General features: G+C 37.6%; 1 protein-coding gene across 10 annotated transcripts in view; it reads right to left on the bottom strand.

Moving 5' to 3' along the window:
- The window catches only part of KIAA1328 (KIAA1328 ortholog), a 177,057-nt gene that overhangs the window by 142,165 nt on the left and 10,676 nt on the right, over positions 1 to 24,216 (bottom strand). For 8 of the 10 annotated variants that reach the window (XM_035889853.1, XM_035889855.1, XM_035889852.1 and 5 more), the window contains 2 exons: positions 23,139 to 23,233; positions 14,510 to 14,625 (listed from right to left, as the gene is read on the bottom strand). In XM_035889853.1, the coding sequence (XP_035745746.1) occupies positions 14,510 to 14,625; positions 23,139 to 23,233 (211 nt within the window). Of the gene's footprint in view, positions 1 to 14,509; positions 14,626 to 23,031; positions 23,116 to 23,138; positions 23,234 to 23,499; positions 23,584 to 24,216 lie in introns of those variants that run through there. The other 2 variants (XM_035889860.1, XM_035889861.1) reach the window with 2 other exon arrangements.

Genomic DNA, 24,216 nt, shown 5'->3' with positions numbered 1-24,216 from the left:
TTCTTCATGAGTGTTATAAGCATAAGCTTCTGGCAGATTTACTAATCTTCCACAACTCCCCAGATTTCACAAGTCCTATGAAAATAAAATTCTTGACATTGAAAGAAAAAGAAAGTAGAAGAACACCTTAAGCAATGCAGTATTATAAAAGGAGGAGAATAGAACGAACCACCCTTTATTACAGCTCACAAACACATTTTGGGTTGCTCTTGAGGCCAAAAGATTTACTGGAGACAAAATACCACTGATTCAGCATGCCCACAATAATTTTATATCAAAAACATGAACTACAAAGCAAAGGTCCTGCAATGCAAGACTTACCCACACTTCATCTATTTTCAAGCAGCAGCAGAAAATAATGACTCTTTCAATAAGATATAAATTGCAGAACTTTCTTTTCATATATTTCTTATGAAATATTAGCTAAGAATCTATTTTAGTGTCTATAAAAAGAAACAGACATGCCAATGGAAAAGGGCTGCAAATCATCCCCAGGAGGGATAGATGTAGACAAAGACTGAGCCCAACCAAACACCCAAGGACAGCATCTAGCAAGTTTGAATTAATAGCCAATGTTCCCACATTTTGTTTCAGAATGGTTTCACCCACATTTATTTCCTCATACACAGTGAAAGAGACTCACAACCTGAAAAGCAAATACATGACTCGCTAGGTGCATTACATGAAACATAAAACTGTTGCAGATAAAGATCCCAAACTTCCAACTACCTTATTTTTGGCATTTAAAAGCAAAAAATCATGATGCTGGGGAGTAAATCCTGACTTTGTTGTGGGCAGCAACATTAACAGATTTAAGACACCAGTAGCTACACAGCTAATGCAGATCCAGCTATGTGATGCTTTTTCTCTCCAAATTTAAACCACTCGCAACAGCTTGATGTCCTTGAACAACTACCAAAAGAACACCCACAGTGGTGTCCCACATCCTCCCTGGTTGATGATAAAGCAAGACTGAGCAGGATTCCTAACAAGAAGAATTGACAAGACACCTTTGCCATGGTGGAAGTCAAGAGGCCCATTTAAAGTCACACCATAATTTGTCTGCTCAGTCATCTCAGTTACTTAAAAGCGCCAACCTTGAATTGTAGCATATATGCACATTTAAGTTTGACCTTTGGGGACTTTCTGTAACACCAACCAGAAGTTTTGCTATGCGGCTTTGCAAAGATGAACTTTATTAAGACAACTTCCGTAAGCAAGAAAATGCAAACAAATCCCAATTAGCACACATTACTGTTCTGACTTTGCTAAGCTCCCTGACCTTTCAGTCATACGATTCTTCTCAACTTTGTACCATTTCACCAAGATTTCTAGCCTGTTCTAAGCCAGAAGTCAAGCAGTTCCCATCATTCATACAACCTGCATCCAAGTGAATGAGAAACTTCTGTCACCTTGTCCTCTCTTCTCCCTTTAAGATGGGGAATGTCTATTGCTCTAATCCCTTCTCCATAAACATTAAACAGAAGGAAGATCTATTTAAGCAAAACCCTGGCACAAGAACAAGCATGTTTAAGCGAGCTGTGACTCTGTCTAGCTTGGAAATTAAAAGGTGTCAAAAAAAAAAAAAAAAGTTAGAGGATCTTTTAAAACACTGATCCTTCAAAAAATGGCACAGTGAAGTAACAAGTGAACCAAGGCAGATATTTACAGCTTTATGAACAGCAATATGAGGATAGTTCAAGAGAGACAGAAGGTTCCTGATGGTCACCTGTCCCCTGCAGATGAGCCAGGAGAATCTCCAATGCATTCACGGTTCAGTCAGAACAATGCATTTATATTGTTAAATTCTTTGGACTGTCCTGTGGCTGTTTCCAGAAAGAGGAGTGTCATATACAACATGAACCTTGCAATATGAGGCAAGTTCAATATAAACAGTTCATTAAAATCAACTAGGATTCACGGGCTGTGCAGAGATCCCCAGACATCACAGCAGGTGTGCCTAAGTCAGTGTACAAAGGTGTCTTTCTGGGGAAACCAAGAGGCTTTTCAGGGTAACCAAATCTAGTCTCACACTATCAGAGATAATACCATGCAATCCTTTCCACAATCAAACTCTGTCCTGAAGGTAAGTTTATATTACTTGCTCCCGTAACTTCTCTCTGCAGATAATTAGAAACATATTTCTAATTTTTAATTTCCCTCTATTCATAGGACAAATTTATTCAGTAGATTTATTGGCAAGTTAAAGCAAAGGGCATTGGCCAGTTAAATATGGTTATTTGCATTGAAACAGAGCAGTAAGGCCTCACGAGACTTGTCCAGTTACTGGAAATGACAGGTGGACATAAGAGCTGTGCTCACTTGAGTCTTATTCTGCACTGTTAAGAGATAACATCTTTAAAAGCATCCAAGGATCTTTCATCAATGTGGCTAACCATATTTATCGCAAACAAAAAGTTCTCCCTGAAGGTAATGAAATACGAAGAAATCCACACAAGCATCTGAGCAGAGTAACTGGAAGAGTTCACATACTATGAAGCCTGTTAAGCGCATTGCTTGCATTTCTACATAATTACTAAAGTTCTACCCTCTGAAGAAATTACATGAAAGCAACATCGTTTTACTTCAGTATCCTGTTCCCTAGATGTAAACAAAATTAGATCTGCCAATTATTGTGACCACAGTGCATTTTATTTACTACCACTTTTATTTTTGCATTTTGGAACATGTGTCATATTCCACTCCTCCTCTTGGTGCTTCATAAACAATTTCAAGGTGTCATAGCTTAATGTGCACAAACCTGCTGAAAACAACCTCTACGAGAGGATTACTAAATGCCCAAATTGCACTCAAAAAATTCATTTACAGGACTTCAGAAGACAGCAAGGTGCCACTTTACTGCCAAATTCCAAGCTGAGTTTACAGAACTACTAGATGGGGAAAAAAATTCATTTTTACTAACAAGGACTTAAAATATGCAGAAGTCAAATGACAAACCTTCACAATGGCATTTTCATACTTCCAAACAGCAACACTAAGTAGGTTAGATGGTAAATGTGTGCTTTCATTTATCAAAACATGTGCCAATCTACCAGAAATGAAACTGTACAGGGATAATAAGAAGCCTGGCTGACTGCAAACTGCTGAAAGAAAAGACACATTGCTAGATCAATCGTATTTGAACCTTGCTGGAGGTATATGAATCCAGAAGCAATAGCCTTGGCCTAGCAATTAAATTTAAACATAATCATCATCTGGCAGGCTTAAAAATCATAGTTTAGGATGCTGTCACAGCATGCCGACTATTCCCTCGCTGCACCTGCACTGGCACAGGGCAAGATTCAGTCACTGTAAACAACACTACTTTTTGATTCCCTGATTCCTTCAGCCAGGAAGGTTTGAGAAAGTTTGGATAGCCGCAGTTGTTTCATTCCATTTTACTCTCAATACTTGGGATATACATCCTGCAGCTGGATCACTTTTAAATCACTTCAGTACTTAAACTGTCATACTTGATGCATAATCTGACACCACAGAGTCATAGTTTGAATATTTCAGTTCTATTACTTTTAATTCTGTACCAGTTAATCATATTTTATTTAAAGGTAAAATGTTAATCTTCTGATGTTAAAAATCATCATACTTTACCTTTTTATGGCCGCATATTAAAATAAGGATACTTGCCAATTACCTAGAGCCTTCTTTTCAGGATTCAAATGAGAATTTGACAAGAGGTCAGCCCAGAATCTCTGCAGTACAATAGTCTGCTCTGCATGCCAGAGGTGCTCTCTTTAAATCTCCCAATACTTCACAGCTGAAATTAGCACATCTCACCAATTGCTACTCCACTTTGGTGCACCCTATTTTAATCCTGAGTAAAGGGTTTACTAAAAAATACCTTGCTCCAAATCATTTGCTGTAACCTGGCTGTATGAACTACTGCAAGCTCAAAACTGTAACAGAATACTTCAGAAAGCCAATTGTTCTCTCTGAGATAATGAAAGCAAATTTTTTGTTGTTGTTTTAGTATTGCTACTTCTTGTGACTTAAAAATATAGCTCTACACATACCACCAGAATGAGGTCTTAGACTGTAAGCATTTCCCAGCGGGGATTTTTGTCTCTATACTTGTCTGCAAAGCAACTAGCAAATTGTTAATCATCTATAATTAAAGACACCATAAGCCCAGAACCCATCAGAGTATATCTCCAGTTTGCTCACGTGGCCCTTTATGCATAAAATATGCCTTTTCATTTCAGTCCCAGTACCCTTTTCCATTTGAGTACCTCCTTCAAACCTTCTTCTCTGACACGCCCAAGAAGAGAGGCAGTTTTTAACATTTATTTTTTATATATAAAACACAATGACAAATCTGTGTGACACACTTCTCTCAGTCATTTGCTTGACCCTAACTTTTTTGGTTTTATTTAAGATTTCCAGACATATACAATGTTTGTATTGCTCAAGGCTGAGGGCATCCATGAAACGCTGTAACTAAGCAACGTGCATACATTTAACCTTTCATGTCACACAAGGGCCAGCAAGCAGTACCCCAAATTTTTAAATAAGTAGGAGAGAAGACAGTAGAGTTGCCCAATGCCACATGCAGCAAGTCAGTAAAAGCACAGAAAGGAGCTGGAGATTCACTGGGTTTCCACGATCCTTTCACACGGTCATATCTGGCTCATAAGCAACAATACTATGCATCTTGATATTTACTTCCTCCTGCAACCACAAATGTATGCTGTAGGTTGCACTCATCTGTTCTACCTTTGGCACTCACTCACAACTGTAAGCAAGTCATCCTAAGATAATTTTCATGGAGAACAAGATGCAACATTATTAATTTTATTTTTCAATGGAAGAAAAGCAGTATGGTTTTGGTGATGGTGCTGATTTTTTTTTTTTTTTTATTGCACCTTCTCCACACTCAGAACTGCAATTACTGGTACTCTCTCTTAGGTTTTTGATGCTCTGCTTCCACTGTTAACTTCAGTATGAGTATCAAAGCTCTTATACATATAAAGAATCAAACCAACACTGATGATATGACAACGACCATTCCCACTTAGTTAGCGAGGGCTCATATACCTCTGCCTGCCTACAGAATTGCAAAACAAAAATATCTATTGCAAAACAAAAATATCTATTTTAAATGTAAAAATAAACCTGTCAATGTACATTTTCAAATGCACTTCTGCTGACAAGCACTGAGCCTAGCAGCTGAAACTTCTCCCTTCCTGAACCTTCTCTACAGCAATGGTCTGCTGCCAGGAAAGTCAGTCCATGGACCACTGCCTAGTTAGGCAACCTGCTATGTAAGGCTCCGTGCCTTACACATGAGGCAATCTCAAGGTTACAGTCTTTATTTTAACACATCATTACCTTGAATTTTAGAAGACAGTTCGTCCTTCATGTGGAGGATAGTCTCCCAGCCTTCATACAGAAGGTATCTGTTACAACGTTTGGAAGTGACTAGTAGGGGTGAAAGCTAAGTTTCATTTCTTACAGATTCTTTAGAATGAAACAAACTATCTAAAAAGTGCAGATATGCTTTTTTATTTCTTTTGCAGTTCAGGGGAGGGGGAGGGAAAAGCATCTCTGATTTGTATATTAAAGCACAAGCATCTGTCCTACTGATGATATTCTAGGGAAGCACATTAGCATAAAATTTAACGATGTCAAATAAGTGGATGTGAAATAGGGACTGCGTAAAGACACTATTTCCAAGCCTGACAGAAACATCACTGTTTAGAAATGCAAATGAAACCATTATGTTCAATAATTATATGAAAATATGAACAGTTCAGCATGTTTTCCAGCCCTGATGGCGGTTAATGGGATGTACGCTTATGTAAATAACTACTATTAAAGCTAATGCTGAAAAAAACTAATAAATTCATACTAAAGCAACTGATTTAGTACGCTTTTAAACCCCAGCAGTGCTCACTTATTAGAAAGGAGTGCATTCTTATGTTTAGAACTCATTACTGTTACAAGTCACTGCAACTCCATCAATTACCATGCATTAATGAAAATGGGACACATACAAAAAAAAATTATTGCCTCTCAGCAGTTTTCTTTAAAGACAAAATATAGGGGTATTACCATCATGGGGCCTTGAGGGGAACTTATCAGCAACATAATCTTTATTACTACAACTGTACTCCCTGTGCTATAACCCTGGGGTATTTTTTGTCCCAAGAAGGGGCTAACCTTTATGTAAAACCCTTGACATATACGCAACGAAAGTGACCATACCACCATCAGTAAAAACTTACCATTTTCACAATTAAAATTGCATTCAAATAAACATATGCACACTAGTATGTGAACTGAAAGATGTAGACGTAGAAATGAAAAACTACAGTTCCTGTAACTAGAGCAAGGATGTGTAATGAGAACAGAATTAAGGATGAAAGGTACAGATGGAAGTCTTCTATGAAGTTCTTGTATCTGGATATGTTCCATCCAGTTTTACACTTACAATTTCAATGACCTCCTAGAGACCCATGGAATTAAGACTTCAAGGATGCTATTGCAATTCTTTGGCATTACTCGAAAAATTCTTAGCCCTGGTTAAGCATCACAAGTGATAGCAGAAACAAAACCAACACAGTGCCGTTATAGCAATGAATCCCTACAGAAATTAAAAGCTGAGATTTATTGAATGTCTGTAACTCTACAACTAACCCACTTTTATTCTCTAAGCAGTCTCTGAAAATGAGATATTAATGTAACATCCGCTAGTTTAAAATTAAGGATGGGTTTGAACAACCTTACAAGAGACCACGGACAAAGAACTGATGCCAAATGGACAAGATTCACACAGGACAGTTATCTGTCCAGTCTCAGATGCTGTAAAATTTCAGTCCAAGATGGCATTTTATTACTAAAAGTCACAGCACAGACTCGCAACTCATCTGACTACAAAAGCATTGTCAGTAAGAACTATGAAACCCCATAACAATAGAAAGGAGGAAAGAAATAGTTTAAGTTTTCATCATGCAAGAACAGTGGCAAAGTTCATATAGGCCAATGTCCAGTGTAACAGCTGACGTTAAATGAATGCTGTTTAACTGCAAAGTACTCTCCACAGCATAAGGCAAAAATAAACATTACCCCAGCCTGAAAAACTTACAATCTAAAAGCAGTTAGCAAAACTAGCCTTTCGGAGGGCCATCAGCTGACAGCACACAACAGCAAACAAACACATGACGACAGTCATCTTGACAAACGTTTGATGGGGGGGTCAGTGGAAGAAAAAATGCAAAACTATCTGATTGCTTTCACTAAATCTCTGTTGAAAGAGAGGTATGAAGTGTTTTGCTATCTAGACCATTAAAACTATTTCATGAGCGAAGGCCACTCTAAGGTTAAAAACAGTAAGACAAATTTGCCACTGATTAATAATAAAGCCATTCATTTTATTCTTCAAATCTAAAGTAATTACAAGCCAGAGCATGGCAAATGGATTTAGCAGAAGCCATTACGTCAGAAGAATCCTTTAAAGAAGAACAGTAATTTAAAAGACTAAACTGAATAATGAACTCTCCTGAACAACAATTATTATGAGATTGATTTATTGAAAGTGTATTTAATCATGCAAGAAATGTTTAAACTTTCCAAAATAGTTCAGGAAGACAGAGAAACCAATAGCAGAGTCAGCCCAACGTCCTCATTATAGTTGAGAAGCTGAAGCAGATGGAGAATTCATTTAGTTTGGAAGGATAAAGTACATCAATTTCTCTAAATCCACATTTCTAGTCAATTTGTTACAGTACCAGCTTCAACAATTAATGATCTCATTTTCCCATTTGTGCCTCCTTTTAAGAGATCTCAGTCTTTGTTTCCAAATGAGCCAAATGTCATAAAGGAAAATTTAACTCAAAAAGCATCACTTTGAAAGCTCACACGCCTAGAGCCAAATGTTGCAGCAATAGCCACAAAAGCAGGGGCCGAATTCAGTCAGGTAAGCAGCATGGTCAGTTTAAGTGCCTGGAAAAAGAAAGATCTGCCTTTCACCTGAGACACAGCACTTCTCACCAGCCTGACTTCAACAGAGAAATACCTTTTACCTGACCTACTTCAGTTTTTTTCATTACGGTAACTGATGTTATACGAGATTGCCATGGCTGAAGCTGCATGTCTAATGACAGGTCTCTCCCGTTAAGTTCAGACAGGGGCAGCTCATCACCAAATCCGGTTCTGAGATTCACAGCATAGTTAGTACGGATCATATCATGTCTGTGCTTAAGATACCATTCATTCTCCAGACCATTTATCCTCCAGAGCTACAAGTCAGGTTGTCTCCAAAGCAAATACCTACAAGTGGCTATCAACAGCCTGGCAGAGAAGAACTCTAGCTCTTTAGTCAGTAAGACTGCAGCTCAGAAACATCAAGTGTCTAGTGTCAGGAAAAGATCACCACAGTATAAAAATGTCATGAAGCAGAGGAGATGCAAGAATGCTACTAGCCCTCAACACCCACCTCAGTAGGCCTCCAAAACTCTACACCAGAGCTGCTGGGTAGGAAAGTCTTCTCCTCTTCAGTCAGTCACACACAGAACAACATCATTCCACACTCTGCAGCATAAATTACAAAGCAACTCGGCTCCTCTTATCCCACAGCTACACTTCTGTGTTGACAGTACCATCTCACAGACAATCCTGCAGCACCAAATGTGACGTTTTAGGGCAAAAAGCCTACCTAGCTCATATTCTACCGAGACTGATGCTGACTGTTTAGGCGCTGCCTGTTTATTCTGGGTAATTTCATAACATGGACAATGTAACTAGCTTGTGCGCTAAGGCACTAGCTAGGATTAAACATAGAAAGCTGAGCTTTAAATGAATCTCCAGTCATTGATCCATTTGAACACTCAACATTACAGTATGTTTCACCTTGTTTTAGTTTAAAAGTTCATGAAAAATTCAAAATATCTTATTTACCCAATAGTCCTTGACTGATTCTTCTACATTTAAGAAGTTCTTAAATACATACATTATTTAGCCAACACTCCCGTTACAGAATAGGATATAAATATTCAGGGACTTTTTAATAAGTTCAGCTCTTATTCAATAGACCATAATGGTTGCTTAGAAACATTTACTCGTAGGAAACCTATAATAACAGTAAGGGAAACACCTTCAAAGAGTGAAACAGTTGGATAAAATGGAAGAAAGGAGCAAAACACTAATTTTCCATTCTCGTCACATGCCTTCAAACAAATTATGATGCACAAAAAGATATACAGTCTGCATGCACATATGAAAAATAGGAAGGGAAAAATTTAAAACTATAAGCTGAGGGAACCAAGTTGAGAAATAACAGAAAAACGATGATGGTCATTCCATTCCCTCAGTTCGTAACTTATCAGAAACTACACTATTAGGAACTGCACTACAGAAACTATTAAAAAAGCAAAAACTACCTTTAGACTTAGCCAAAGTTAAACTCTAAAATTGTTACTGAGTTTAAAATAAATAGCCTGACTTTCAAAAGCACTAGGCACGTGTTTCCTGAAAATTTTTCCCTATATAGAAATTTTCTTCTTGCCTTTTGTTTGAAAAGGGGCAGGAGGGGAGGCGAAAAGGCAGGGATCCAACTTCAATGTATACATGCTTAACTATGCTGTTGATTTCCATACCCCATTTCTCTTTGACACTCTGTTGTCACTGTGAGCTCACACTAACTGTCCTTTTGCAAACGGCAGCCCTGGAGAGGCGCACACACACAAATCTGTTAAGCAGGAGACAAGGACCACACATTCAACAAAGGACATTGCCAAAGGCTCTCTGTGCAAGACATTTTGTTTCGTTTCTTTACCTGTGATGACAACTTGGTGGGTCAGATTAAAAAAGGAAAGGAAAGAACAGGTGTCTATTTCTCTCCCAATTTTCAGAAAAGCAAATTCAACATTATAGAGAAAAGTAAGCATGACAGAACAAACAAGTAAATTCTGTATCCTGATACCTGTTTCTCTATTGTTTTGTTCTTTGGCATTAAGCAAGTCAGCAACTATTTTTCTTCTGAAAGATAATATTAATTCCACATCAACATAGAAAGATAGGAAAAGGAGAAAATACAAAAATTTATGAGTATATGAAACAGTAATGTAATGAACAGTACTATGGCAAAACTAAAAGTGTTTTATTAAAGACCCTAGATAATGCTTATAAAAAGCCCATTATTCTTCCAGCAAATTAATATTCTATGTCTTACTAACAATATCAGCAAATGAGCTGTTTTATTTAAATTAATATTCATAAAATCAACTAATTAAGTAGTCCTAAGTTACATTATTAAGGACATATGTAAACAGAGCCCGTGATAATTTTTGAGACTAGCCAAGTAAATCATATGGGATTTGTTGTATGATCTTGGCTGGGTCTTCAAATCAACAGATCGTGTTCAGTCAAAAAATAATTCCAACAAAAAGCTTAAGTAATCCAGGTATAAACCAAAACAGTTTAGTAGGGCTGATGAGTTTAAATTCACAAAAAGAAAAAAATTAGTTTGTATTAAATAGAATTTCTTCTTCCCCTTAGATCCCTATTCTTTGTCTCCAAAATGATAATTTCAGCATAGCTTAGAAGTCAGACAATTTTTTAATTTTTTTTTTCTTTTTTTTTAAGAAGTGTCCTTTTCCCTAATCAATAAATCTTCACAGAAATGTTAAGGTTGTTTTTGCTTCTTCATTTATGCAACACCATCAAATTTAGATGAAAAAAATCTTTAATGGTGATAACAAGAAAAGCTAAAGACCATAACATAATTTCTTTGGGCTTTGAAATAACAGTAGTATTTGTTTCTTAATAATCTCATTATTATCATTTTTTTCCTAAGACATCTATCATGACAGTACTGGGGCATCTTACAAAAGATATTTTCCTGTTTCTTAAATTAAATCATATTTGGGACCTAAATTATTAATAGGTGCTTGAAAATACGCCAGAAAAAAAAAGAAAAGCCAGAAGCTTTTCTCTTAACAGCTCCTAGCAGAAGTGGAAGAAGGGGCAGTGCAAGTAGCCTAAGAGCATAACACGGTATATGCTGCTTATCCCCTATTCTGAAAATGCAAATGAAACAACAAAAATAAGAACACTGAAGTTGCAAGTCAAACACTCCAAAGGCAATGCCACAATTTAGGCTGCTGCTAGAAGCACCATTCAGTCACCCGGTATGTAGCCATCATGATCTGGGAATGCAGAAGCAGAGAAGACAAATACTAAGCGCAGATGCTGAGGAAGACATGGAGGTAGGCTACACATGGTGAGCCTTCTCACGTGAGCTTAGTCCCACACTCAAAGTTTGGAGGGTGCTAGAATACACTGACAAGACACACCCCTGCCTTCATCAGCTGTCCATCATCCGACTGATCCCAGGCCACCCACCTCCATCCCGGCTCTTCCTTAACCCCGACTGCTTATCCAAAACACTTTTGAACTTGTCAGTCATAGGCTTTGCTTCTTTCACATCAGCCATGCCAAGCTCAACCTCCTTTTCCAAGTCTTTCCTTCCAGTCACATTCTATAGTTCTCACTTCCCCAGTACAGCTTCCACTTACATTTTCCCCTCTACCTCCTGCTACATCTTCTCTTTCAGAAGATTGATTTTTTCCTCCACTTTCCCATCCTGATAGCTAGAAGGTGCTTTCATTGTGGAGGGCATCAAAAGAATGGGAGCATCTGTTACTGGATTCTCCAGTTTGGCCCAATTGGATGGATTTTAGTAAGAACAGCAAAAGATGTCATCACTGTGTGTATTTGGCAACCCTGAAAACAGACTGGCCTATTTATGATTCACAGTGTGCTCATTAGAGTTGTCCTCCGTTAAGTGCATGCCCTAGTAAGAACTACTCAAATTTCAAAGTTTCAACTGCAACAGAAGGATAGAATGGACTTTTAAGTTTGCATGACATTTACCCAGAGAGAACCAACCAATTCCAAAGCAAATGTAAGCTTAGGCTGCAGACAAATATTCTTCTTTCAATACTGGTAAGTTACTCAAAGTTTTGCAGTGAGATCACTATATACCACCTACTCCCCTACCCTCTAAAGCTTTTATCATAGCTCATCAGCAATGAATTCAAATGGATGGGTCCACATAGCTTCTCAAACAAAAAAATCAACTCCAACAAAATGAGAAAAATCTGCCTCTAAAGTAGCGATTTCAAGCACACAAAGCATCTTTACTGCAAGATTCTTATTAATAAAAAACACAAACAACAAAACACACGTTGCTTTAAAAAAAAAAACAAAACACCGCACTCCCCATGCTATTGAAATTAAACCTTTACCAGGTTAAAATTACACTTCACTAGATAGCTGCAGTTATACCAGAAGCACCCATTTATTATTGTAGGGTAATTTTAAATACTGGGCTAGATAAAGTAATTTTACAGAGAATAAATTAGCTTTGGGGGAGGGAAAAAAAAGCAAGTAAAATTGATTTTACCAGATTTGAAGACTTTTTCTTATGGCATTATATATCCCTGATATCTTATTTGCAAACAAACTCTGTATATTTCAGAAGAACTTGAAGAATATCAAGTTGCTGTACTTTAAAATAGCCCAGAATCTGTATTCACCTTTGGCAAGTAATTTCTATCATTTCTTATCTCTGCAACAAGCTTTAACATAAAAAATTAACTCATCAGAGGTATGTTGAGAGTCTTGAATCATTCATGTATGATAGCCAACTATTGCAGTAGTTAAAATTATATTGTTTTAAATTATAACCTTGTTTTATATTTCTAGGTTTTACAGAGTTTTATGAAGTGTAAAATTGCATGTATTAACCTTCTGCCATGCCTACCAGAATTCTAGAAAAGTATTCATGCTTGTGCAATCTATTTCTAGAAAAGGAAAAAAAAAACAAAAATACAACCCCCAAAAAACCCCAACAAAAACACCCCACAAAAAAAACCCAAGCAAGCATATCTACTTCCCAGTAGCAAAATAAACCTTAGATGAATTAGTGAAAGTTTTATGTGCATAAATTAAAAAATATTAATCAGGAACCTACATCCCACGCACATTCATGCGCTGACTGAATACACAAGACATAATATACAACAAAATATTGACTTCGGTGAAATCAATGTAAATGCACTGTAGTCACATCTAGTGGCTCTTAAATACATCAGATTTAATATTTTCCAGGAACTGTTCCATGCCCAGCAAAGCTTATTGATGTGTATATTATTTTGTACAAACAGACCAAATTCTTCCTATCAATATAAGTGCCACTGTGCTACAAGGGATCGTATGGGTCATCAAGGGCAATCCACTGCTGACAGAGCCAACATATCAGTGAATTCCTTTCATAAGCCAACCAGGCTTCATCATAAAAAAAGCTTTTTTTTTGTTAAGCCTTCCAGTGCTAAACTGTGAAATAAAATTGCTCAAATTTTCAAGAACCCTCCTCTAACTTCATGTTTAAGTTTGTGGACTGTTTATCTCCATTTATTTCTGTTCCAACACTGGCCTATAGCTTGAAGAGTCCCTTTTTGTCTCAGCATTGTCTCTCCCCCTTTCACCTTACTACCATCACTACCTACTTCTAAAAGGCCAGTCACTATTCACAAGCATATGCACACACTTTAGTCTCTTCTCAAAAAATAGCTTCTCCAGACCACCCATCGTCTTTAGTAGCCCTTCTCCATAATTTTTGTCACTAACTTCACTTTTCACTTGAAAAAGGGATGACTCGGGACTGAAAACAGTATAGTGCACCAGGTTTCATCAACTTTTTTTAAAATAGCATTAGTATCCTCCCTACTTGAAATACAGCTCTTGATGGATCACACATACTATTTGCTTCTGCTGTAGCTGCAGCACTGTCTCTTCCATATCCCACTGTAGTCAACCATTAGCCTTGTGAGGAATTAAGCAGTAACACATCAATATCAAATATTTGGAAGAGAAGTGAACAAGAAAATCTTGTAAAAGTCTATCACACCACACTGAAGGAAAATTCTAATTCCTACAACACTGACTTTGCATGTGATATTCCAGGACTGGGACAAAGCATATGCAGTTTAACAAAAATGGAAGTCACAGCCTACAAGAAAAGAGAATCAGCTAACTTTATACAAAAACAAACACAGAAAAGCTACACCAAGAAAAAGCATGAACTGGCTAAACCTCCCAGTACATATACACAGTTTAAATGCCTTCAGTGTAAGTTGTCTTGCTCTGGACACAGAGATCACTGGAATACCATGCAACTTTCTAACCTCAGTTACAACAACCTAACAGGATTAAATATAAATCTATACCCATATTTTAATGCATAAATTCCTTATTGTCGTTTTTAGTTGACAAATATCTATTTCATAGCAAAACAACATCATAGGAACAGCTGGATGGCAGTTTTAAGCTCAAATGAACCAGCATCACATGCTGACAAGTCATCTCTCTGATTGCTTTTGAATGGCAGCACATGCAGATTTATTCTCTGCCATAAATTAGAACAATTATTTCTCTGTAGTTCACTTTTTATTTCAGACAGTGAGCCCCTGCACATATTTTTAAAGGATATCTTCCCTTTCCTTGATGATAAGTTCATTCTGTTCCTCTAGCTGTCTGATCTTCTTCTCAAATGACTCCTGTTCAGCTTTCAGCCGTTCTTCTGTCACCTCCTTTTCTTCACTTACCCTGAAAAGAATTTGAGAGAAATAAAATACATGCCCATAACCACAGTGCCTGACTTCCAACTCCTCCACTTCCCAGGCAAATGGATATCACCTTCTCCACCCTTAAACAGGTTAGTTCTTCATAATGTTTATTTTATTATATTACAGTAGAAGATGCATATGACTTTATGCAATACATTATTTTTTCGAAGACACTGGTCTCACTAGAGTACACGCACATTAATGTACAGCATGGAACAACAAAGTAAGGACCTGAACCCACAATGAGATTTGTGCAGTCCGATTCCCTGCAGCCATAATGAAGACACACTGGGATCCTTACAAACCTAGGGCATGTAGACAGACAACTCAAATGGGAGAGCTTAGCTGCGGAGACAGGAAGGAAATTGAAAAACTTTTCTGTTTCTTAATCTATAAACTAATCCTTCTTTCACATTTACTCGTCAAATAGAAGTCCAGGAAAGGAAACATTTTTCTTGTTAGTTTTCTCCAAACAAAACAGCTTGTTCTCTTCTGGGGATTTTAAAATATCAAGCCGCAGGAGTAAATTTTCCTTTCTGTCTGGGCCACGGCACCCTGTATCTTGCTGCTCAGTGTAAATAATTGGATCAAGATTAAAAGATGACAATGTGAGAAAGGCTTACAATGATCATTTATTATGCACCTCAAGAGCAGGCTGTAAAAACAATTATTCTGGTATCACGTAGGCAAGAAGACCATTAAGCACAGATGATCCTGTAACTATGCTAAAAAACATGGCTTAGAAATCATGGTTCTATAAAAGCTCTACAAAAATATTAAGTAATGAGCTTAGACTAATAAATATTATTGCTCTGCACTTAGGCAATTTCTGTTGCTGAAGGCTCTTAAAGTTCAGTCTTTTATGATGATGAAACAGCTGCCACAACACAGGTGACAGGAGACCAAAGCAATACAACTTTCAGAAAACTTCAATTGTAACTTCCTTTAAGTGGAACAATCCTATAGGAAGAGGAAAGGGCGGGGCAGGGAGGGGAAATACTTATATATGTACACCTAGGCATTGGACTAAGCCTTCCACTCGTTCCATCAGACTCACTGACGTACTTAACAGAGAACTCCATTCAGGAACTGAACCATCCCTTTGACGTCATGACATTTCCCTTAAGAGGGCATGGATTTGTTCAGATATTCCAGTGGAAAAAATATAAATATCACAATCGGGTCACCCCCCTGGGGTGAACTGCAGACAGGCAGTATTCCCCAACTCTAAGATCAACCCACAGCCCACAACAGCCTGAGTAGACTGCACGAAGTTGGAAATAACAACACTGAAACTCGCATCTTTTCTCTACAAACCTGGAGGGAGAAAAATAAGATATAGCACATAACCAAATTCTGTAAATTAGAGCAGTTTCAAAGTTTGGAACAAACAATTAGCTGGGAAGTTTTTAAATTACACACACAAAAAAAAAGACATGGATTTAGCACAAAAACATTCCACTATTCATATGCCTATGGTCTCATTTATAATCCTGTCCCCAGCAGTGTTTAATTCCTACCCCTTCCACTCAAAGGCTGTCAAAAGGGGTGTGCACACATCAGAAAAGAATTAAAAGGGAACCAACTGCATTAACTCAGGACTCACCCCAACACCTATCATAGTTAAGCAGGCAACAATCTTTTGCAAACTATCTACCATACATCCTTATTCCCCAATGAAGTTACAACTATGGTACATATGCCACAGGCTGCAGACCCAGGCTTTTGCATCTAACCACCACTAGTTTGTTTTCTCTGAATCTAGAGCAATCAGGTAAGCCACTACAGCATACATGACCGTCCTTCACATAATCAGGGAAAGATGCAAGATGCTTCCTGTTTCTCAAGATAATAGAGAATAAACCCCAACAATTAGAAAAAGATAGTGAAGACAGCAATGACCATGTAGATGGAAGACAGGAAGGAAACAAGAACTGGGGAGGGGGAAGGTCAGAAGGGGAAGAGAGGGCAAGTACCATCTCCAGGGCACCATACAAGGAAGAAAGCTTGCTTACTAACACAGGAGGGACACTGCATTAAAAAAAGGTTCAGGACAACTGAAACACTGGGCTGTGCTGGAATCTAAGAATATTAAAATCAAACAACAGTATAAGAAAATAACATAAGCTAAGAAAGGCCAGAGTGCTAAAGAAATTAGGCTAAACCTAGCAGGTTTTACCCATCTCTAGATTCTGTGATTTGCTGCTTGTATCAGTCTGCATCACATTCACGTGCTGTGTTTGTATTTAACACAGATCACAGCAAGCTGTCATACTCCCAGACACTTGAATATATTGTGCCACATATGCAGTAAATGACTGAGAACAGTAAGTGATCTTAGAAGAAACGTGGCATTATGTGTTTATGTATCACAAAGCAGAAGACAGCCCATAAAGGGCAGGCGAGATACAGAAGACAGTTACTCACAGGAGGTGGCAAAAGGAAGTTAGAGAAAAGGAATACAAGAATGTCATCGGATTGTGCTGGGTTTATGTCACATCATATATATATAGCTCAGTGAGATTTTTTTATATACTTATTTCTTTGCCTTCTGGCAGTAAGGAACAGATGATTTTTAGCAGAACTAGGAAGGACTTCACTGATGCCAAACAAATATTACAAGGCTCATAATGCTCCTCAAAAGGATTTTCACCCACTTTTCATCCACTCGTGGTCAGAAAAGAGCAGTGAAAAAATGAAGGCACCACAATTATAACAGGCACAACTTCTCCTTTGGGCAACACACTAGGTTCCAGCTCCATTACTGTTGTTTCCAGGACCAAATAGAGGACTGACAGCTGAGAGCAAAGGTGACAAATCAGTAGAACATGCTGTTCACTGTCTGCAACACTTCCTTGCGTGCAATTTACATTCTCCTACCTTGTGCCACAGGATACACACCACCTTTGTTCAAAATTCGTTTTAAATTCGACGCTCCAAAGCTTGTGTAATTCTAGACACATCTAAATACAGATTTTAATTTTATTTTACAGGAGCCTCTGTAGGAAAAGAAAAATTCCTAATGCAGATATATTGACAAAAATCCCTCCTAGGACATCAGCCTTAGGGTTCAAATTAATTTCTAATTCACTAGTTCCAATTACTATGGTGTGCTCCCAAGACCGCTGCTGATACTAGTACTTCTGACTGTCTGATCTGAAGAAGGACTTGATCAACACATTTGCTGATGGCACTGACTCATTCCACTGAGTAAGCAGGATTGATGCTCTCCAGGTGGAATTTTTGAAGCACTGCACAGGTCAACAGCACTTCAAGTTTTATTTGTCTAATGAAAAACTGTCATGCAGAAGAAAGAGCCATGATAATACTCACATCAACACTACACTAGCAACAAAACTCAAAAGAACTCTTCCTGACTGAAGACACTTAGAATCTTTACAAAAGAAAAGAGCTGAAAAAGAAAATTAAAAAGTGTTTTCTAATTTTTAAAAATGTTAGAAAAAAAAATTATCTTTTACCAAGAGAAATCTGAATGCTTTAAGAACTGTGACTGAGCAAGTTAAGACAGAAGACAAAATAAACAAAAAGGAGACACACAGACACTGGAAACTTCACTGATCAGTCCTATACTCATTGGGAACATTTATCTTTTAGGGAATACTCACCTGATATTAGTCTGCCAACTAGCTAGCAAAGATGAAGTATTTTGATGACCATTCTCAAAAAACACAGGTTTTACACTCAAAGCAAAGAATGGCATCTGGGACCAGCAAGACCATGGGGGAGGAAAAGTGGAGTAAGGTCCAAGAGCATTACGCACAGTCCAGCACATGAAGGATCCTTGGAATAAAATCAGGTATTCCAAGTGAAAGATGCACACCAAAAAGATGAAACAAGAAGTTTTCATGCCAGAGCTGATCACAACACGCCTCTGGCAGAACTGAGCAAAGTGACTTTTAACACCAGCACTGCAGGAAGAGAGAATGGCAGCATTTTTTGTCTACGGACACTGTTCACAAATCTGACACATTTTACTCAAGTACCATGGGCAATTTATATAAATTAAAAAAATTAACAAAAAACCCAAATGATCCCAAAACATACTTGAAATTGCCACACATGGGATAAATTTTATGATATGCAACTTGCAAAATAATAGAAAACTAGATCTCACAGCATGAATTTATAGCTACAAATGACTTTTTAATCGCAAAAGGTACGTGTTATTGGTGATACAATAATCCTAAGCATGCTTTACCTATCAACAAGAAGTAATTTCCAGACAAGCTTACGGATATCTCATTTGCAGTCTCACTGCTGGACCAATTAAGAGAACTGCAGCACAATTTTGTCTCATAAAGCAGCACACACACAAAAAAAAAAAAAAAAAAAAAGAAGAAAAGCTCTTGACATTGAAGTTAAAGCCAGGTAACAATTTGGTTAAATATGAGGTAGTGTAACCCAGGAGAGAAGACAACCCAAGAGGCCAAACACTGCAGATTTGTAATACGGCCTTCCACAGGCAAGTTGTCCTTCAAAGATCCTAAGTGCTGGAAGAAAAACACTTAAACAGCAGATATACGCTACAATAGTTTTACTGTCCTCCTTTGTAATGGTTTCCAGTTCTGTAACCAAATTAACCTTCTGTTCTGATTCCCATTTTCACCTTTTGTTGGAAAAATTTCAATTTTAGTTGGTCAATTTCACCTTCATGCCAGGATAAAAAGTCCACATAGAGCAACACCAGAAGAGACTAGCACCCCAGACTGCCAGCACCCTACAAAGGATTTTGGAATCCAAGGCCTTGGGAAGGAGGAAGCACTTCCTCAATAAGGATCAAAGGGCCGTCTGAAGGATGTTTTACTAGCTGCTGGGTACGTGTCATTCTGGGCATGCCAGTTGTCTTTGCCAGAAAGACACTAATCTGATAGCAAAACCCATCTTGTATCTCATTTGAAAAAGGCAATCACTCCCTCCCTTGGGTGGATAAGGGCATTATGATACCTTTCCACCTAAATTGCTTTTGAAGATTTGTTTGCAAAGGCAAACATGGAGAAATCTGGCTCCCTGTTATCTTAACTGAAGAAAAGAAGAATACAAAGTAGTTAGTTAGCAATTCTCACCACTAAAAGCAAAACTTAAACTTTCATGAACCATCCTATGTCACTTAGTCAATACCTCTGTTCATTCAAAAGCAAATTGTGAGCTGTACGGGCATATGTGAACTGTGCAGGCAGGGAAGGAGTATTTATGATGTACACATCATAGTAGGAGCCAGAAAGTCACAGTACTATGGCTATATATCAGTTAGTAGTGAGGTGAATGCTTGCGAGCATGCACTTGCTCTCTCTGCAAAAAAAAGCTATGACCCTCTCCATTCAGCCAAATGCAGAGACAGAGAGAGCTTTCAAAATCTGCATTATCACTTAAAATATTTCACTCCAGAATACTTTGTAACCATTCTCAGTGTGGTGTCCAGCAAATCCCTAAGGCTCAACAGCCAACTGACGAGGTCCCAGAGGACTTTTGCGCTGCTCCCTATTGGAAGAGGCTAATGTGTCCTGACATTGGCGCAGAGTATGAGGGTAGGAATCTTTCAGCGTCGTCACCATGTCACTGCTCATTTCATTACATAAGCTGATGAGTGCTTCAGGAGCAGCCTGCAGTAATGAAAGCTCGGAGAAAATCTTTTTTTGCCTCTTAAAAGGACTCTGCTTGTAGGGAGAGCTAAAATTTGCTCTTACTGTGTCTGGCACTTTCACCACCACGCCAGCAGCACCTTGCTGAAAACATGAAGGTGCCATGCTGGTTGTATAACAGCTGACCACACAAGAATTTCCCATTTACTCACAATGCACTGTGGCATTCATAGGCCTGACTCATTCTACTCAGAAATTCCCCTACAAAAACATTTTGAAAAGACTCTGCTGACACAATAAAAAAAAATAATCAAATTTACAACATTTGAGTCTTTCAAACTCTGGATCCAGTTTGCCTCTCTTTTTCACCTGAAGAGGGAATATAGACTGGATATGTTCAAAGAAAGGCAAAATAATGGCTGGATTTACAGGCGGCAGCACAGAGCAAAAACTAAGATTATTTTGCCTAGAGAGGAGGATTAGAAAGGATACAGCTGAGTCCTTTCTTTTGACCCTGTCTCTAAATTCAATTTCATAAAGTCCCTAACAGCTGACATGATGTCAGCCGCTGGAATCCCCAGCAGCAAAGCATTACAGCCCAGCAACTGATTTTTCTCAAAGGAAAGGAAAACAATACAGCCAGCATTAGAATTTACGCACACCAAGAGTAAAGCTTCTCCTTAAATAATTAGCATATTAACTAATGTATAGGCACACACCTTCCCAATGTTCAAAACTGCATTGGGAATGAGAATTGGAGGAAGAGAATTAAGAATAGGAAGAGAAAGAAAAGTAAGTTAGCCCTCCTTCAGCAGTTGTAAAAGTCAGGGGAAGACCAATATCCCAAACTGCTTAAGCAAGACTTGGTTGAAACTCAAGCCCCAGGAGTTAATCATATTTTGCTACTGGTTTCCACACAGACAGAATGTTACCACTTTAAAACAATCTTCATGCAGACAGTTATTGACCAATCTATTTCTGTCCACTATCCTGCAGTAAAGGTGCAAGAATTAGTCCCAACTACCATCATTTTTGTTCATAAAGAGTAGCAAAATAAAGAACAGTGAAGTATAGCTCTGGTCGAATGAGACCTTTATTATTCCAATTATTTACTGCAGGACAGTCATCCTGGAAAACTTTCAGCATTCTGCTGGTTCTTTTTCTTCTCTGAAATAGCAAAGAATGTTCTACTGCATGTAAAACCCCCCCATCATCGCACACCTAGGGATGAAAATTATGGAGAGTTTTAAAAAAGTGACGAGGTGAGCGGAATTAAAGTTCAACTTCCCTATTACTCTGCAAAGGACTTTTAATTACATCCAATAAAAATATGATTAGGTTTAAAAATAAAAGAGAACTAAGTATAAAATAATAGTGTTCCACTAATTTTACTTTTCAAAATTAATGTTGCTGCACCTTCTATTTTTCTTCGAAGAAATGTCAGGCAGAAATATCAAACTGTCCTCAGGGAAAAATCACAGCATCTGAGATTTAAGAAGAATCCCATGCTCAAATGAGTTAGCGTACTACTATTCACTAGGGAGCAGTGTATTATAAGGAACAATGTAATAAAAGGCTTTTTTAATATTAGAATATACCTCTATATATCAACAGTGGCAACAGTGTCCGAATAGCTCCAACATCTGACAATTTGTAACCACGCTTCCCAGCAATCTACTCTTTATGACAGCCTTAACTAGACATTTTCTAACACATCAGGTAGGATAAAATAGAGTTGCAAGCATGAAGAACTTCAGAAATTACTGAAATACTGTATAGCAAGAAATCCTATATTGGTACAAATTATTAGCAGGCACAATGGTTCACTGGATGAGGATAATCAGAGAGAAAATATTCCTGGCTGCACCAGAGACGTATTGCATGACCTTGAACAAGCAACTTAATTTCTCTGCCCAAATTTTCCTATATAAAAAGGACAGTAATGCTTGCCAATTATTGCACAAGCTCATGAAACCTATGGCACAAAGCATTTCATTAATACCTGAGAACTTTCATTTTGTCCTAGAAAAACTTTGCCTTTATAAATCGTTAGTATGCACACTAACTTTTAGCCCAAAGGACCCAAGATCATCTCACAAGACTTCCCCCTCTGATGTTGTGTGAAAGCCTGCCAAAGTCCCATATGCTCCTTCTCAATTTTACAGCCACTATGTAAGAGGAAGATTCCAGAGATTCTGAAATATTAGGAACACAGAGGGGGAGAAAAATCTCCTCACTCAAATTTAACCTATTGTTCACCTCATTTATCTTTGTGAATGCAGCTGGCACTGGAATGAAATCTAGAAAAAAACTTTTGCTAAAGCTGAGAAACTTGCACTATTTCTGCCTCTCCTTTGAATGAGCAGGGAGAACTTGAAGAAATTAATCAAAGCAAAAGGAAGTTTGTCTAGAAAAGTTAAAGTTACACTGGACTCTTTATTGCTCTACATGTGCAAACACGGACAAATACTGATTAACATGTTTCTACCACAAGATCACCTTTAACATGGCATTCCACACAAAAGCTTACTCCTGAAAAGTAAGCACTACAAAGTTTCATATCAAGTTTGTCATTTGCAAAAGACAACATGCATTTATTTAAATCACATGAAACAAGCAACAAACAAAACCCTATCCCTGTGACTAGGTTTATATGGATGAACTAATGCAGGTCACAAAACTTTGGCTCTTGTTTTCAATATATTCAGGGGATTTGGGGTCAGGAAGCAAGGTAAAAATGATCAGGCTGCTTCATTGTTCATACCTCCTCCAGCAAGAAAAATTACCTTATGCAAATATTCAGTTCCATAATGCAGTTCTACATTGCTTGATGTTAATTAGAGGAATGACTCTCCTTAAACGTAATGCTTTTTCAGGTGGTGCTTATTCTTACCGGGCAAGTTCTTTAATTAAGTTTGCAATGCGTCTCTTGTCCTCAGGACACAAATCCTTTAAAGAAGCACTCTTCATTCCTCCTTCATTAGTGACCTGAAAATTTAAAGTAACGTTTTAGAAAGTACTCTTTAAAGGAGAACAAATATTTCATAAGATATTAAAAGCATTCCAAGACCTAATAATTAGAAGTTAAAAGTAGACAAATTCCAACTGGAAATAAAATACATATTTTTTAAAATATAAGTACAGTTCAGTGAAACAAATTACCAAATTGTGGAGAATTCTTTTAAGAGACTTGTAATTCAAATGCAAGCTGCTAGCTTCAATATTAAACATGTTGGGTAAGTTTTAAGACATACCCTATTCACGGATTCATATTAGATAAAGGGCAGTGGTTTCTCATGACTTGGAAATCTAGTGCAGCAATATCCAAATCCAAGTTCAAACTTTAATATATTAAGATCCTAAAATAAAGATTAAGAAAAAAATCCACTCTGCCTTAGCATTTATGACCAAAGTACAGAAAACAGCAAAAAAGGTGTACAATATATTCTTAGTTGATGGTAAATCTTTACTTCAAAGGATTTTTTTAATACACAGAAAAGTACACACCCTTTCACACATCACTATCGTTTGTTTTTAATCACTTATTTACTACCTTTGTACTTACTCTCCTTCCCAAAAAGAAATCTTTAACATACTCCAGCATGTCAGTTCCTCCAACACATTCATGTATCACACGAGAACTGCAGTATTTGTCATCAATGTCCACCAGAGGGCATACTGCTGTTTGTGTTTGCAACAGTCCCTTGCATTATCGAGGTAACTGGCATTACCTATTTTGGGTGTGTCCAAGCAGGAAACAGTTCTAAATTGTTTTTATTTATCAAAAACTTCTGTAACCAGTGACTCAGCTCTCCAGTGCTAGTAATAAGCACAAAACAAGAAACCCAAGATGAAAGCAGAAATAAGAGCTATGCTATTCTGTCCAAGATTTTGGCAAATTCAAACATTTCCACTTAATCTGACTTATTTATTTTCAGTTTAGGCTTTTACAAACCTACAAATATTACAAA

This window comes from Egretta garzetta, unplaced genomic scaffold (assembly GCF_000687185.1).
Source record: "Egretta garzetta isolate BGI_Z169 unplaced genomic scaffold, ASM68718v1 scaffold702, whole genome shotgun sequence".
NCBI lineage: Eukaryota > Metazoa > Chordata > Aves > Pelecaniformes > Ardeidae > Egretta > Egretta garzetta.
The sequence above is the reverse complement of the archived record's forward strand: the minus strand, read 5'-3'. Positions and strand labels throughout refer to the sequence as shown.